The sequence below is a fragment of the Orbicella faveolata genome, unplaced genomic scaffold, assembly GCF_042242905.1.
Source record: "Orbicella faveolata isolate gen_17 unplaced genomic scaffold, um_ofav_v1 contig_12, whole genome shotgun sequence".
Lineage (NCBI taxonomy): Eukaryota > Metazoa > Cnidaria > Anthozoa > Scleractinia > Merulinidae > Orbicella > Orbicella faveolata.
In genome coordinates this window covers 28,102,415-28,119,642 of record NW_028301539.1, presented here as the reverse complement: position 1 = coordinate 28,119,642, position 17,228 = coordinate 28,102,415, and the positions used below count along the sequence as shown (strand labels likewise).

At 38.5% G+C, this 17,228-nt stretch overlaps 1 protein-coding gene across 2 annotated transcripts in view; it reads left to right on the top strand.

Annotated features, from left to right (window-relative positions):
• The first annotated feature begins 100 nt into the window (after nucleotides 1-100).
• Nucleotides 101-17,228, top strand: part of LOC110059783 (uncharacterized) — a 34,428-nt gene continuing 17,300 nt past the window's right edge. Inside the window, exons 1-10 of one of the 2 annotated variants that reach the window (XM_020766505.2) lie at nucleotides 101-482; nucleotides 628-837; nucleotides 2,233-2,369; nucleotides 3,136-3,417; nucleotides 4,935-5,549; nucleotides 7,005-7,195; nucleotides 7,825-8,009; nucleotides 8,750-8,852; nucleotides 9,258-9,434; nucleotides 9,843-10,033. In XM_020766505.2, the coding sequence (XP_020622164.2) occupies nucleotides 367-482; nucleotides 628-837; nucleotides 2,233-2,369; nucleotides 3,136-3,417; nucleotides 4,935-5,549; nucleotides 7,005-7,195; nucleotides 7,825-8,009; nucleotides 8,750-8,852; nucleotides 9,258-9,434; nucleotides 9,843-10,033 (2,207 nt within the window). In that variant the 5' untranslated portion in view covers nucleotides 101-366. The remainder of the gene's footprint in view (nucleotides 483-627; nucleotides 838-2,232; nucleotides 2,370-3,135; nucleotides 3,418-4,934; nucleotides 5,550-7,004; nucleotides 7,196-7,824; nucleotides 8,010-8,749; nucleotides 8,853-9,257; nucleotides 9,435-9,842; nucleotides 10,034-17,228) is intronic. The other variant, XM_020766506.2, reaches the window with a different exon arrangement.

Sequence of the window (17,228 nt, the reverse complement as noted above, 5' to 3'; positions counted from 1 at the left end):
CATTCCCAGGGCGGAAAAAGGCAATAACGCCTGGGTCATTCCCTAGAACGCCCGGATCTGGTGAATAAATTATGCAAGTATTGTATAAATTATTTGGGTTAAATTACGTAAAGCAAGCTGATGGTTGGGTGGTTATTTTAAAAGTTCTTCACTTCCTCTCTTCAATTTGAACGCATCGTTGCCAGTGATATGTAAATTTGTGGAAACGCAAGGTTTTATTGTCTGCATAGCTCGAGAAAATATTTAAAGCATTGTCCATTTGCCAGTTCGATGCATCAAAGATCACGACCAGCGCACACCTTTCATTCAACTCGTTCAACTACAATCGGGACAAGTTCGTGGTGTGTAGGGTAGAGTAAGCTCATTATGTCCGAAGATATTTATATTGATGTCAACTATCTTACGGAATCAGAAAGAGATATCATCCTTCAAGTGCTTGCCAAAGACGAGGAACTACGGAAGCAAGAAAAACGTCGAATAAGGTGTGTAAATTAACTTTGTTTAGAGCAATGTTGGGGTTGCCTTTACCGTAACGCACGTATCCACATTTTTCACGTAAGCGTGATATTGCGTCGCGATTTCGTACCCTGTTCTTGTTGTTGATATGAAACCGTTATTTTCTTTTAGCACGCTGAAGAATGAACTAGACCAAATAAAGAAGAACGGAGCGAGTCAAGAGGAAATTGAAACATCTCGCATTTGTGCTAGATGTCGATCTCCGCTCGGTTTTATAATCAACTGTGGTGCTTTGTGTCCGAAATGCGAGGCAAGGGTATGCAAAGATTGCCGAGAAATGACCAGTTATTCCTGGCTTTGTATTCTGTGTGCGAAAATCAGGTGAAATATTTAATTATTTATCATTATCCCTAGTGAGTGAAATACGCTCTAACTATTTCATTTAGGTTTTGAAAGAAAGCGCTACAGAAGCTAAGCTTGCGTAGAAAATGAAAGATATTGGTCTAAGAATTTTCAGTTTAATTGTGTTAAACAAAAGTATATTTTCTTTTAACAGGGCAACAATTCTAATATCTACAATGATTGTTCAGTTATAATGATCAGCCAGCTGAACGGGGTATAACATATGCAGAACTCTTATTTCAACTCCGCGGGCGATTCTCTTTTTATTTACTCCTTTCCTTTGTTATGCTAGGACGAGATTTTCTACGGCCTGTGTCTAGAAGAACCATAGAAATGATAGCAGTTATAGTTGGCCTAAGGCTATTGTAACTACTCATGATAACATTTAACAAAACCAACCAAAGATAACCTGTCCGGCGGAAAGATATCTTGGTCGATAAATTCCTTAATTTATTCACAAAGGTCTTCATATAACAGTGTTTTGATTGGATATTTGTTATTGTTTGAGATGTTTCTCGTATAAACTAGAGATAATATTTTTATTGTTCCCCTACAAACTGTACTGTGGCTACATAAGCTTATTATTTTAGATAATCCTTTAAGAGTGCAAAATTATACTTGAGACTGATGCAATTGTCGACAATTGGATCAACTTGAACTCATGTTTTCGGTCTCCACAGTGACCCTAGTGCTTCTTTAAAATCTGTTTGCCAACATCATTCCCAATATGTCCACAAATCCAATAACTGCACATGTATTTGCAAAACATTTTGGACTTCGGACAAAAAAATGTCTGCAAATAAAACCTTCTGAAATTTTAAGTCTCCAAGATATGTACATTACAATATAATTTAACTTTTTTTCTCAGCAAAGTGTCAAAATTTGGCTAGAAATTTGTCTGAAATGAGATGAAAAATGTCTTAAATTTTCACATGATTAAACGTCCAAAATATAACATTCTAACTTTTCATATCTGAATTATTTTGCATGTAATGTAGAAGTTCAGTTTGTTTTTTTGTATAAAAAAGTGGTATAAATTTAATTAGATTAGGCAAAGAGTTCTCTTGGAAGTCATAAGAGCATGTTGAATGGGGATCCTTCTGTAAACTGATGTGAATTAGCATGGCATACATACAGTTAAATGTGTTTTTAAGCAACTTGCTAAAGTATAACTATGTGTTAAAGTTAGACACAGTTCAGGAATTTAACAAAAGCTTGTAACTGTAATAGTATTTAAGACGTTCTTTCTTTTTGGGAAAATCTTACTTTTAAATTTATTCTCTTTACATATTAAGCCAGTTCTGTATAAACACTGGTCATCCTTGTGTGGGTTTTCTATGTCTCACTAGTACGACTGAAACTGTTTCATTTCAGGGAAGTCAGGGCTGAATCAGGTGCTTGGTTTTTTGAGCAAGAGAGGAGAAAAGCTGATAGGCCACAGCTTTATGGCTCAGCTTTAGTGCGTGCTTCCTTCAGGAGAGCAAAGCCTAGTGCATCTCAGGCGAGAAATGGTTAGTATCATGGAAATTGCATTTATTGTAATTGAGCCTATACATCTACAGCTGTACATGGGTTACAGAGTCGCAGTGCAGCTAGTGCTCATCTCCCTCTTGGTAGTTATAGGCTTGATGCTGGTTCTTGCCTTGATCTGACACTGGTTTCTCCCCAGGTTCTCTAGGTTTCATCCCTCGTGAGAAGTGACATTCACATTTACTTTGATTTGCATTACAGGACTTTCCTCCCATTTTTCTCTCCTTTTGTCCTCACATCCTTGCATCCGTGTCCTCGCATCCTCGCATCCTTGTGTCCACCCTCTCACATGCTCACATCCTGGCATCCTTGTGTCCACCCCCTCACATGCTCACATCCTGGCATTGTTCTCATGTCGTCCACATCCCCTCATATCCTCCTTGTGTCCTTGCATCGCCATCACTTCCTCTTGTCCTTGTGTGTTTCCATCCTTCTATCCTTGTGTCTTTCAGTCCCTGTGTCCCTCTGTCTCTCCTCTCCCTTCTCACCTCTGCCCCTCTGTCCTCCACCCCTCCATCCCTTCACCCCTCTGTCCATCCATCCCTCCATCCCCCTGCCACTCCTTCCCTTCATCCTTCTGTCCTTTTGTCCCACAGTCCTTCCCTCCCTTCTTCCATCCTTCCTTCCTTTGCTCAATTTTTTTTAACTAATCAATTTTTATTTCACATGTGCAACTTTTTGTTTTTTTGCAACTAATTGTGATATGTACATGCACATTTTCACATTGGCTCTGACATTTCTTGCCAGGAGTCAAAGATGGTGATCCAGGTTCACCCCCAGTGATCACACTCAATCTTAGCAATCATGGAAGACTTCACAGACCAGTGCCAGTTCACATGTCACGTCTGGCTGAGAAAGATGTGGAAGAAGAAGACAAAGGGGAAGAAGGACAGAATGCTGTAGAGATAAATCAGAACTACAAGCAGTATGTTAAAGCAACCAGAGTTCCACAGAAACCAGAGGAAGAGCAACATGATCCAGATGAGGAAGAGAAGAGTTCATCCTCATCAGCTACTTCTACCCCTAGAGGTGAGAATTGTATTTTACAAAAGGATGTGAGTACCTAGTGGACACTACTCTGATTCTGGTGTACTGCAGTTGTTCTCATGCTCTGTGCTCACTTCACTTACTTTTTTCTTGGGAAAAAAAATGAAATGGCTGTGGACAGACTAACTTGTGCTTCATTCATTTGGCTGATTGTGTTAAACAGTTGAATCGCTCCCCCCCCCCCCCCCCCCTCCTAAAATTTTATTCCAACTAAATATTTTTCCTTACAGTTGCCTTGGTAAGGAAAGCTTTGTTTCTATTTTGCATTGTTCAACTGCAGTGACTCAAAGTGCACATGTAACTCAGTGTAAGGGGTATTGAGATGTTGATCACAGTAGTCCTAAGAGTGAACCAGTATCTAAGAGAACTTAATAGAGAAGATTTGCGCCATGGTTTTAGTTTAGCATCATATACTGTCATGACTTTGTTTTATTTTTATTGGGGTCCACCACTCATCCATTGCACCAGACTATACAAGCTATGTACATCTTTCTACACTGAGACCAGCTCTGTGCAGACTGTGTAACTTCAGTAACTTCAGTTAAAAGATCAATATTTGGGAAACAAGTGAAGTAGAAGTGAAACAGATGGAAGCATGCAATCAAACAGAATAATAGTGTTAATCAAGGACTATTGAGTCGTCATGGAAGAGTTACTGGAAATCAAGCCATGGCACTTTAGTTTGCACATCACCAGTTTCAGTTAAAAATCCTTCTCTGCTTTCTTCTGTTGAATTAGCTGCCTAAATGAACTGCCTCAAATTCAAGGATTTATGTCATTTTAATTTTTTTTAGTTTGCATTCATTTTATTTTTATTCCAGTTGCATTTTATAAGTTCATGATCAGTTCTTTTTTTAGCATTCAAAGCTGAGATGACTTGATATTACTTCACATTCTTGAATTTGAGTGGTATGCAAGTTTAGAACATTTAGGGACCAGAATTCTGAAAGCTACTGACATAGACTAATATCATTAAGTTATATTATTTAACAGTAGTTAATATTACTAATAATTATTGGATGAGGTTGAGCAAAGAAGTGTTTTTTTTTTCAGTGGCGAGCAGATCAATCAATTATTATTTGGCTGAGACAATACATGACTAATCACAATATTTTGCAATACCACAACCAATAAGTACTCTCTGACTGCTCAGGGAAGCAATCTGTCTTTTTTCACACAAGTACCCAGTGACACTTATGCATGAAAAGAATATTAGCTGCAGCAAAACACATAATTGACTGTGTTATGCATGAGCAGACCACTACTTGTAGAGAGTTATTTGCAGGTCACGTGGTAGGTGGGTTCTTGTCCAATGAGAAAGGAAGGAAAAATGCGTCTAATGATAATGTTAAATTATTGTAATAATTGGTATATTAATTTACTATTAAATATTATTTTGAATAACCTGAGTTTTTAAACAGAGGCCTACAAGTTTCAGCCTGGCAGGATAGGTGAAAATAACACATTTGCATTGTCTAATGATAAATGATGTTATGTAGGCTCACCTGTGAATGTTCTGGACAGTGATGTCTTTGAAGTCGCTAATCAGGAAGAGACAGTATTTGAGCACTTGAAAAACCAAGATCTTCACAAGATTGAAGTAGAGGAGGAGGCAGAAGAAGGAACAACAGAACAAAACGTGCCAGACTGGAAGGCAAATGTGACAAATGGAGATGCCATTGCTAATGGATACAGCATGGAGGAAGCTCAAGGTTACGAAGAAAAGGTGAAAGATTGGAGGAATGACAGAGAGGAGGAGAGTTCACATATTGACCAACAGCTGAAAGATCATCCAGTAGTCGAGGTCAAGACAAAGTGGCATGAGGTAGCAGATGAATGGGGTGGGACAGGAGACAGCTATGACCAACCAGCACCAGACAGTTACCTTCACAAGCAGTTCCTAAGTGTGAGATCAGTGTCACCAGATTCAGAGACAACTGGCGATTTTTTTACTCCCCTTACTACCCCCCTGCACTCTGGAACAGGGACTCCTGCCCTGTCAGATTATGGACAAAGTGATGGGATGGGATCAAGTTCTGATGTGTATGAGGATGCCGGGGATGCCACACCCGTCGAAGGAGACAGAACTCCTGTTTCAGAGCCAGAGAAGGATGGTAAGGAATTCCAATAAATCACTACACAGAGTAATTATAAACAAAAACAATCTTCTTGATACAAGCTTTCTGTTAGAGCTACTTAAATGTTGTTCTGGCCTGTTTCATTTTTTTTTCTGCAAGGTATGGTTTATTCCAGGAGGAAGTTAATTACCTGTCAGTGAGTTAAGTCAAGATATCTGTCAGATGCAGGGGTTTCATTTCAATGTTTTCAGCAGGAGGGTAATTGGCTTTTACAGATGGGCAAAACTTTTAAAACTGAACTTCTTTATAAGAAAACTTTCCGCTAGATGGTCAAACCAGGTGGGCAAAATCATCCTCACAGCCAGTCAGTTTCCCCGTTGCCTGGCCCCTAATGAAAGCCTTGAGATTTTGGCTTCCAAGTGTTTATGGCTCAACGATGTAATTTGATAAAATATGAAGGAATATAGTGTGTTCTACCTAGCATTTTAGTGTAAATGATTCTCTGTAATTGATTGACTCAGAATTGTTATGTTTTTACTCAGAGAGCATTGCAGTATTAGGTTCTGTGTATTATTCAGTTAGAAAATATGTTTTTAAAATCACCTACTACTTCTTTGCACCAATTTTTGCGGAAGGCCACATACATATATATACACGTGGAGTCGTGTACATACAGTACTGTTTAACTCAGTGTTCAATGAAATGTTCTTGCAGGCAGATTTACCACAACCAGTGTGCAATGAACAGTTGACTCATATTCTGACTGATCTGAGTTCCACACTTTACTTCCAGTTAATGTGGCAATATGAAGTAGAGTGCAATCCAATTGCTGTTTGCTCAAGTTGATTTGAGTCAAAAGCTCAAAGTATCAGTTCCCCTTTATGACATACCATACATTTCTAATGTTACCTTCAAGAATTTGGCAGTAGAGACAGAATCTCACGGTTAATAACTATTTTATTTCATCACATTCGTCACCTGTGTCAGACAATATGTCCTTATTAGTGAGGAAATATGAGATGTTGTCAGTCTAACTTAGGAAGTTAGTAAAAGAAGTTGACTATCAAATAAGTTGACTACTGTTGTACAGCTGGTTGTTTAAGCATTTTTAGTTTTGAGATCAACATCCATATTCCCCTTACAGCAAGAGTGCTGCAGCCATAACAGTGACTTCCCTTCTTTTTTTACACATCATTAATGTCATATTGAATGATATGATTATATGATCAATGACTAACTTTGAAATTTTTGCTAGACATGATCACGTGCTGCTGAGGTAATAGAGCGTTTTACAATCGAGTGTCATAAAACCAATACCAACGTAATTACGAACCAATTAGAGTACTTAGCAAATCTTTAAACCGTAGTAAAACCAAAACCAATGTAATCACCTGATTACTTTCGACACTCAATTGAAAACCGCTCCATATGCAATTCAAAAAAAAATTGTTATAGATGTAATCATTTGTTTCTGCTTGTTATTACTATCAGATGTGGATAACATTGGAGATGTGACTGTTACTAACCCTGAGATCAAGTGCACGAGTCCTGATATTGCTGAACCAGAAGAAGGACACACGACTCCAACACGTGATGATGATATTGACAAGGCTTTTGCCATGTATGAAAAAGATCACCCAGGCCCAAAATCACTTCAAGAACAACTTAATATCCTCAGCATGGTAAATGTCTTAGTTTGTAATGGAGTTTTTCACTCACTTCTGGCCGTCAAATTTTGAACTTTAATAAGTATTTCAAGTCCAACTTTTAGGTTTAGATCTTTCTCTGTCTTAAAAGTTCCAAGCGCTCTGAGGAAAACAAAAAACATATGTGATCTACTGCAGCCTAAAAGTGGGGAAACTTACTAGCGTTACATACAATCTGAAATTTTGGGGATCTCCTTGAATTGTGTGATGCAGCGTGAAAATATCGCATGTGATGGCGTGACGCGCACGTTACTTTTAATAATTTATTGGTTTTTCAGGTTAAAGGAATTACGTCACGGTTTGCGCATCTTGAAAAGCTTAGCCTAAATTTTTTAAGTTCGTCGTTTGTAATCCGTGTTAATCTTCTCCATCCTTAACCATCCATGTTCCTTTATGGTTTATTATTAATAATTCTTTTATTAGTGTTTTTCTATCTCAGCAAACTACTATTTTCAGGATTCCTTCAATTTAAAGGTAATTTTGTACGTGGCCAAAACAACTCAAAACACTGTGACTGAGCTAGTTGGGACAGGGCTGCCATGTCTTTGGCATAACAAGATCAACTACATGTATAATATATATTCTTTAACTGTATTATTTTTCAGGGTAGTCGTGAGAGTATTGTGAGTTATTACAGTGATGCCGGTGAAGGTCGGTTTGGCAATGTAGCTGTCACGGGTGAAGTGCTTTTTGGATTGAAGTACAACAAGCACAAACACCAACTGGAAGTACAGATTCACCGAGCTAAAGACATCGCAGCCGCAGACGAGAAGAAAGGACGATCAGACCCGTAAGTACAGTACTGTATGATGTTGACACCGTTACTCAAACCAGGACCAACATGACACTTGACGGTAAAAAGACCATTTTGGCTGCCTTGAATACAATTTTTTTGATAAAAGACTATTGTTTTTCCCGCTCAAGCTGAAAGTTCTTTTTTTTGTCGATTTTAGGCTGAAAAATAAATATTCTTGTGAAGCTTCTTAAATCATAGTGTATGACATTTCCATTTTAGAATGTATCAACTACTCGTGTTTGGTGTCTAGATGGAGTTGAATTAATTTTGGAGTCAGACCGGAAGCCATAAAGCCCGATTTGACACACACAACTTCTTGCAGAAATGTTTTTAGCATTGAACAAACGGCTAGTGCTGGTTCTGTTGTTGTTCGGCTAGTTTTGCCGTTTAGAGAGGGAAGAAAATTTTATACGGTTTAGTTAAAAACATGGAATTGTATTGTATTTACAAATTTTCAACACAAAATTACATTCTTTTCGAAATCTCAACCTCGGGTTTATTCGTAAAATATTCTTGAATTTTCGCAAATTTCAGCATTGATGTTCTTATAAAATAAATTCCAATAAAAAAATAGTATATAAAGCAAATAAATACTTGCAGGAATGCTCATATAAAGAAGAAGAATACCTCTCGAATTTTAGTGGAACTTTATTTCATTCTTGTTTTTTTACGATCTTTGACTTGAACTTGATAGCTCTCAACTTAGTAGTAACGATTGTCTCCTCTGTCGATAGGTATGTCAAAGTGTACCTTTTGCCGGATAAGACGAAAGGAGGAAAGCGCAAGACGAAGACAAAGAAGAATACTTTGAATCCAGATTTTGACGAAATTCTGACGGTAAGGAGTGTGATGTTTTAAGAACGCGTTTGTGGTCAGAGCGGAAATGACTTGCGAGCAGGAAGTGGTACATGGCGAGTCATGCGAAATCCAAAAGCGATTTCATTGTTATGTGGGAGGTTGGGGCAGCGTGGCCGAGTGGCCAGGCCGCCGGACTGGAAATCCGGAGGTCGCGGATTCAAGTCCCGCTCTGACCACTAAGCTGGAGTTGTCTGCGTTCGCAGGCTACTTGTCAGATATCTAGCTAATTTAGCTAAGCGGAGGAAGTTCCTTTGTTACAACGGGGGTTTTTAGACTCGTTTTGTTTTGTGTTATATATCATTTGTCGTCGTAATATCGTGAGTTTTGTTGTATCTGGGTTGCACTGGACGTGTTTTGAGCTAAAACTTGTTGCTTTGTTGTCAGTTTAAAATAGGGTTTGAAGAGATGTTGACGCGCACACTTTGGCTGGCCATGTGGAATCACGACACGTTTGGACACAATGATTTCTTGGGAGAAGTGATGTTGCCTTTAGAGACTTACCAGGAGTCGGGCTTCAGCTGGGATGATCCCTCACCAAACTGGTATCCACTTCATGAGAGGGTAATTCACTCTATGCACCTATGTTATCAGCGATCTCGTTGTTTCTTTAGCAAGATTTCATTCTTATGTTCAGGGCTTTTTAGTCCACTTGCAAAGTTTTGCTAGTAAGATTTTTTTCCACTAGCAAACTGGTGAGACCACTAACAAATTCTTTCCAAATGTTTAGGAGACATGGATGATTCTAGTTCGCAAACGTTTGCTAGTGGATATTTTTCTCACTCGCAGGTTATCAAAATCACTCACATTTTGCGGGTTTGCGAGCGTTAATTTCGAGCACTGATGTTATCAGCGATTCCATACTTGTTGATTCAGTGTGAACGCGATACCGTCGTTGCTATAGCAAGCCTTCATGCTTATGTTCGCTTAGTAAACGTGAAGCACTTTTTTTCTACATGTATGTTACCATAGCGGCCAGAGCCGTCCCTTATGTCGTACTGCGGAGATTTGACGGTGTCATTGATGTATGAGCCGGGCGAGGAGTCCAGCAAAGACAAGAAGAAGAAAAAGAAATCAGGCGGAAAGTTACATATCCAGTTGAAAGAAGCAAGGAACTTACCAGCTAAGGACTCCAATGGCTTCTCAGACCCCTTCTGCAAAAGGTACGGTATATTTGTTTCAGTGGTTAACGTAAGCCATTTACACAGGTGATTATTTTTGCAATGTATTGTTTGTCACGATTTATTCTCGCGCTTGGGTAAACCCCAGCTGGTGGACACACCTTCCCACCTTCTCCGTAATGTTCAATTCCCATTGACTTGTATAACCCATCACCCCATGGCCTATGTACTTGACTTATATTTATATTGTTAGGAGACAACAGAATTTGATCTCTGTTACTTTGACGGGCTGTTTAACCCATCTTTTAGCGAGTTCTGATCTTAAACTTGAATCCTTGGTTTGGTTCTCACGTGGTTTTACTGGTTTTTCAACGTTTCCTCTTCTACGAGATGTCGATGAAGGAGACATGACATGGCCGCGCGGAGACACGGAAATTTCTCTTCGAGCGTTGAAAAACATTGCACTAGTGAGCGCAACGAACGAATCAAATATTTTTCAAGACTAGAAGAGAAATTGTGCACCTCCGAGTGGCCATGTAGTGTTCTATTTGTTATATAAACACCAATGAAATACCAAACCATTTCACTTTCGCTGCGACAGGCACTGTTAATTGTGTAACCATAACAACGGTGATCTTTTCAGGTGTGAAGCATGTTATTTTCACGCGTGTAAAGATGTCATGTTTTCGTGCGCAAGCTCAGCTGGTATTTCACTGGTGTTTATATAATAAGAAGGCACCTCCCCTCTAGTGATCTGTATTCTTCTTCTCATCACATACACCCTTGACTTTGCATTATCACTGTTACGTGAAATTAGATTCTGATCATCGTTTACCGAAGTTTGGTTTGAGCCCAGCTTGGAAACCTTGGATTGGTTTGCCCATATTGAAGTTTTGTTTTTTGTGGTGGAACACTTGAAACTTGTGTCGCGGTACTGCGCATGCACGGTACGATTTTGATCGACACGAAATTTTACTGGAAGAATTTTAACATAGTGTGAACGCTGTCCTGACCATCCGGTTTTATTCCTTTTGATTTATGATTATTTCTTTGGCATTTTCTTCCTCGGTAGTCTATTGGTTCTTTTATGTTATCATTTTAAGATCGCCACCGAAAGTAATTTTGGGAGTGTATTTAATATACGTTGACAATTAGCTATTTTTTGAAGTACTTGAGGAAACTCCAGATGTTTTCATATTTGTTTTCAAAAAACCAAAAATCACTTTTATTATAGATTGACATTTTTGTGATGAGATTTACAGTAGTTTTATGTTTTTGGTGTTTTTTTTTTTTTTTTGTCTTAGGCAGAAGGAAAATCGCTGTATCTGTAGTAGACATAATAATTTGTCGTTTAAGTGCCAGTTTCAAGTCAGCCAAATTCTAATCATTCACCTTGCATGTAGAAGTATAATTTTGCAATGTCTATTGTGTTTTTTTAGGAAAATGCAGGTGTTATGTGTTGCCGTGACTTTTTAGTCCTTTATACTGGATATTCCAATCGTACGGCTATATAGATAGCAATCAGCGGAAAGAGCGGTATAAATTCAAGGCGTATAGTGAGAGACTTTTCGTTGTTCTTTCAAATTCAAATTTAGTGTTTGACAAGGTAGATGACTGGATTCCGGTTTCGTGTTCTCAAAATTAAGGTACCAGCAGTTTTTATGATAAGTAAAATAGTTTGAAGAGTGGCAGCGTCATTTTAGAGCACTGTTCACGAAGCTTAAATCATAATAAGTCCAGGCAGTATTGATATTGGTATCATATAGTAACTCACGCAAGGAAAAAAATCAAGGCTTGGTTTTTTTTTTTTCATCAATATCGATATCTAAAAGTGTCTTACAGCCGCTTAACAACAAACATGGCTGATTTGAGGATATACTTCAGAGCTGGTTCAAAAGCTGGTCATTTGGATCACTTACAGTTTCAGCTGTCGCAACTAGCCTGCTGATGAGACGACTACGAAATCACTTTGTCTTTTTGTAAGAGATGTGGTCAGTAGCCAATTAAGTATTTGTCTTCAGTTTTGTGATATTATAAAGGAGACGGTTTTTCTCCATCTTGTGGTCCTCTGCTCTGTTGAGCAGTAGCTTGTGAACAGGTCCCCGGTAAGGACAAAACAAAAATAACATTCGCGAGCAGACGAGTGCGAAAAAAATTAGACGAGCGAAGCGAGCCGAGCGTGTATTCCTTCCCAGTCTGCTACCGGCTAACTCTGCCTGCCCGTTTTTCTTTGCTCTATAACTCAATCGGGAGCCTGGCTAACGAGCCGCCGCTGATTTTTTAAGGTGAAAATGTGCTCTGCTGTAACCGTTGACAACCACAGGCTCATTGGGTTATTAGTGTCGTGTTTCTGCGGGCACTTTTCACAAACAGAAGAAATTATCCGTCCTTGTTTTGTAAACAGTTACTATTGTTAATGAGATTCCTGTCATTTTCTCCAGTCGCTTTTTATCAGTGTCCGTCAAATTCTTTTCACCGCTTCATTTGCATTGCTTAAACAGTTCTTTATATGCGCCGTGATTTTGGCTAGAGAATCAGCTGAACAAAAATGACGAGGCTATATTTGGGTTAAATTCAATATTTCTTTGCGAAGAGGACCTAGCAGTTCTGTCGTTCTACGCGAGACGTTCTCTGGACTAGCTCGGGTGTTGGTTGTAAGTTTTTCTCTTTATTTCTTCTTCATCGTAAATGTTTATTTTAAAATAGCACTATTTTACAGCGTCTCCTGTTTTATTGGTGGCAGATGTTGTCATATTTTCCCATTTCATCTTCAACACTGTGGGCTTTTTGACACTTGGCTCGGTGTTTTCTTATTAGAGATTTCTTTGAAGTGTTCGCTACGTCTTCATGTTTTTTAAAATGATATCGAGATGTATTTGAGTAACGAGTTTTGTTATTCATCAGCTCGTTATTTCAATGGATCATTCTAACAGCGAACAAACCGTAAATCATTGTTTCCTCTGTTCCTGGTCTAGCCGGAAAAAATGTGTTTGTGTTTTACTTCCATAAAATGTAATTTGCTTAGAAATGGTGTCAGCAATGTTTGAACAAGAAGAGCTTTTTTGTATCTGTTTTGCTGGACCATCGTCACGCAAGGAATCGAAGAAAGCTTTATGAAACAGCTTAAATAGCGGCCTAGAAGTACACTGTCTTTTAGCACCGGTTACATTTTTGGTGGAAAGACAGTACATGAAAGCTAATTATGTCGAATTTTTTTCCTGCACTTGGTCGCATATTGGCGGAGTGTACTATCGCTTGTGAGCTTTGAATACCTCCAAGTATGTGACTTAAACATGCTCACCGAGAAATAGTTTCCGTTTGTTCACCATGTCGACCATCGAAAAGAGGTTTTGGTTTGCGAGTTATGTCGCAACAACGACCCGTGTCATTTAAACGATATATACTTTTTTTCCTTTTAAGTTTTCAAAAAATAACATTTGCATTGACTTTGCTTTGCTATCTAACCGATATGCGCACTCTGTATTTTAATTAAAAGCCAGCTGCCCGAGATGGGTTCTTTTGTGATTTTAAGTTTTGCTTTATGTATTATTCATTGCTCATGGGATAGACAGTGCTTTAAACACCTGGTTTTATCACTTGACAGTGCTATTATTGACATGTTATTTTTGCCAGCGCTTTCGATCAAGCAGTTTACAGAATTACTTTTCGTTATATTGCATCTTTTTGAGTTACTCGTGTGTGTTTCATATTATTGAATTGTCATATTTATGTCCAAATACATCTTGTGTTCCGTTAAGTTGCTTACGACTCGGCAGTTGGGCTCAAGTTTGGTTACAGTTAACGTTTTCTTAAGCATGGACCGTCTGGTTTTCAACGGAGACTGTTTTGTGGTCAGTGTGGCCTCTTGTACGCATAACATGGTAGCAGTGACCGCATTGGAATTCCACAAATGCTTCTTTGAAATTCCAACAATTCTTCGTCTTGAGTATTGATGTATGTACTTTACTTTTCACTTTTAAACCATGATGTGTTTTCGCTGCCTAAAAGCCATACCAAATCCTTGAGATTTTAGCAGCACAGTACCGTTCAGGTTATTTTTGTAAGAACAAATTAAAAATAAAAACATGTATAGCCAGGTAGTTTTACATGTAAAAAGATATTAAAATCCTCCCTGCTTTAGTTTAAAACTGTGTGATGATTTTTATCAGTAAGTTCATGTAATTACGTGTTATTTATACTTAGTCATGAGATCATGCTTTTGTTGTTCTATTTCTCTTCCCTCCCCTTCCCTTCCCTCCCCTCCACTCCCCTCTCTTCCCCACTCCTCTCCTCCCCTCCCCCCTCTGCCGTTCCCCTCATTTCTTGGGTTAGTCTATTCGTACATGTTTCTACACCCTGTCATATTTAAAGGAATGGTTTCTAAAGCACGAAATGGTTTTGTGACAAATGACACACGAGTAACAAGTGCAACATTCTCGATGCTACAGTTGTGTTTTTGCATTAAACTTCTGCGTTACCAACAGTTACCTGTTACCTGACACGAGTAAAAAGACCAAACACAAAACTGCGGTCGCCAAAAAGAATCTGAACCCCGTGTGGAACCACTCTTTCTGTTATGAAAACCAGACCATCGACGAGCTGAGGAACCGCGTCTTAGAGCTGACCGTGTGGGACTTTGACCGAGGTTCTAGCAACGACTTTCTCGGGGGCTTGCGGTTGGGTTTGGGAAATAACACCGAGCCGTGGGACGATTCACAGGGACTGGAGATACAGGCGTGGCAGATGATGCTTGACAGACCGAACCAGTGGCATGAGCATACACTGAACCTGCGATCGAGTATGGACAGCCAAATAGACTGAGCTTGCTCGCGTGCTGTTTAGACTTTTGTCTCTGCGGTAAGAATGGCGCAGTTTGACTAGAAACTAACCACGGAAAGATGCTCACGTAGTGAACTTTGAAATCTACCAATGAGGACTCATGGTGCTTCGAAATGTTTCTGTTCAGCAAGCAAGAATGTTATTATAGAATATAAAAAAAGCCTGAGTAGGCGGTTGGCAACCACAAGACTTCGTCCCGTCCTGCCCTAAAAATTCAAATTTACAGTAGTAGCTCTCTTAAGTTAAATTTTGTAACAGGCAGTTCAAGCTACTGTCGACGTTTAGCCACGTCTTTCGTAATGGGGTTAAATAATTTACGGAGATCTTTCAGAAGAGTTCTTCCGAGACAAATTGTTAACGTAAATTTATTAAGTTATTCAACATTTTTTTGCAAAGGTAAGCAATTTGATAGATTCGCATGGTACAGAACAATTTTCTGTGAATACTAAATATTTTTGTAATCCACATTGTATACGTCGAAGGCGTTTTTGGCAATGATAGTCGCAGAATTTCCAGGGTATTTTATACAAAATTGTCCTTTGTCTAGTTTTTCAAGATCAGCATATTTATAAGTTAATATTCATGAATACGCATGAACTTAAAAATGTTGCCTCTATAAATTATTGTTCATCTGTGCTAAATGTTTCTCCGGGAAATCGTGTTCAGTAGCTAGCGGTTTTCTCTGGACTGTCGAACAACGAAGGCGAGTGTGAGAAGTGATACATCAAACACGAAAGACCGTGTTTGACCACATGTCCAAACACCGAAAAGAGAGGTGAAAATACGACGCGTAGCGGAGTATTTTCGACGAACTTCGAGGTGTTTGGAAATGTGGTCATACACTGTCTTGAGTGTTTGATATATCTTCTCAATCGAAACTAAAACTAAGGAGAAAGCGGAGAAATCAAATCGTTAACATTTATGCTAATTAAAGAGTTTGAGAAAAAAAAAAATCAAACACGTCCAGTCACTGTAGGCAGTCTTGAGAAACGCGCTAGTGCTCTGTAAGCTGTACGTTGTTTTATCTTCAAAAGCAGATTAGATGGATTCGTTAGGGTAATATGAAGGTTGGATAAGAGTTTCGCTGAGCACGAGGTTTTGGCTGCAATTTTAGCGACATAGTGTATCGCTATGGTTCATGAAAAAACTGAGCAGTATGTATTGTATTCTTAAGTTTGGTAAGATTCTCTACGAAATTAAGGAATCCACATTAATAATCTCTGGCTAGTGCATTTTCTCGAATGGCAACCACCAGTCCAGTAGGTTCCTACCAAAATTGAAGAACCTATTTTTAGAGAAGCAAACAAGTCAAAGTAGTCATTCTTTGTTAACTATTTTGTAATGTACGTTCATATTGATATTTGAGAAGTCTGAAGCACTTTGAGTGTCGCTCTCATGTGACCTTGTCAGTCATGAACAAAGGTCACTTTGCAGTGTTCTCCAAAGAGCCTGTTGACTTTAGAAGCATTATTATTGCGACCATTTAACGCCTCTTCTACTATTTATTGCGTAAATGTGTTTATGTGAAGTGGGCTTGGTTTTATTAATATTGATAATTATTTTGTACATGTATTTCTACCTGTTTTGTATGTTTGACACATATATTTTGAACGACCCATTCCCTCGAGGTCTTTTGTAAGTCGATGTTACTCAAGAATGTGTTCAAGTGAAGTGAGCTTTATATTAGTAATATTAGTAATAGCTTTATATTTTCTATCTGATATGTATTTTGGCTAATACTTATGTATTTTGTACGACCCACCCCTTTCGAGGTCTTTTGTAAGTCGAAGTTACTCAGGACTAACTTAAGTATGTTTTTTGTTATTGAAAATATAAACCCTACTGTGATTGTGATACATTGTCTTTGTTGTCTCTAATTTTTACATCATTGTGCAGATGATCTAAGGGTGATATGTCATTGAAATGTCTGGGCTTAACAAAACTGGCATTGCCATCTCCGATTCTGCCTACTATGACGTAAGGTTGTGATCACCTTCTCTCTGTGCTACTTATTGTACGGATTAAACCATTTCTTCTCTCTCCAAGTTAAATACAGCTAAACAGGGTGAAGAATTGAAATCAAAACTAACTGATCACTTAATATTCATTTATGTATATTTAAGTTCATATAAAACGCCATGGCTATAAATGTAAATCTCGAGTCCTTGTCATATACTGAAAGAATATCTTCTTAATTGACCAATTTGTATTTAACATGTAAGCGCTAAATAATGTAAGTATGCCAAGCATTGTAAACACTGAGGAAATTCTGTCAGGAAATAAAAATATAGCCGGATAATGAAATTGAATTATTTCAAAGATGTAACATGTACACACCGATGTTTAAACCATCCCCAACCCTCTTAATGTTACGCCATAGATACAAGAATATTTTTAT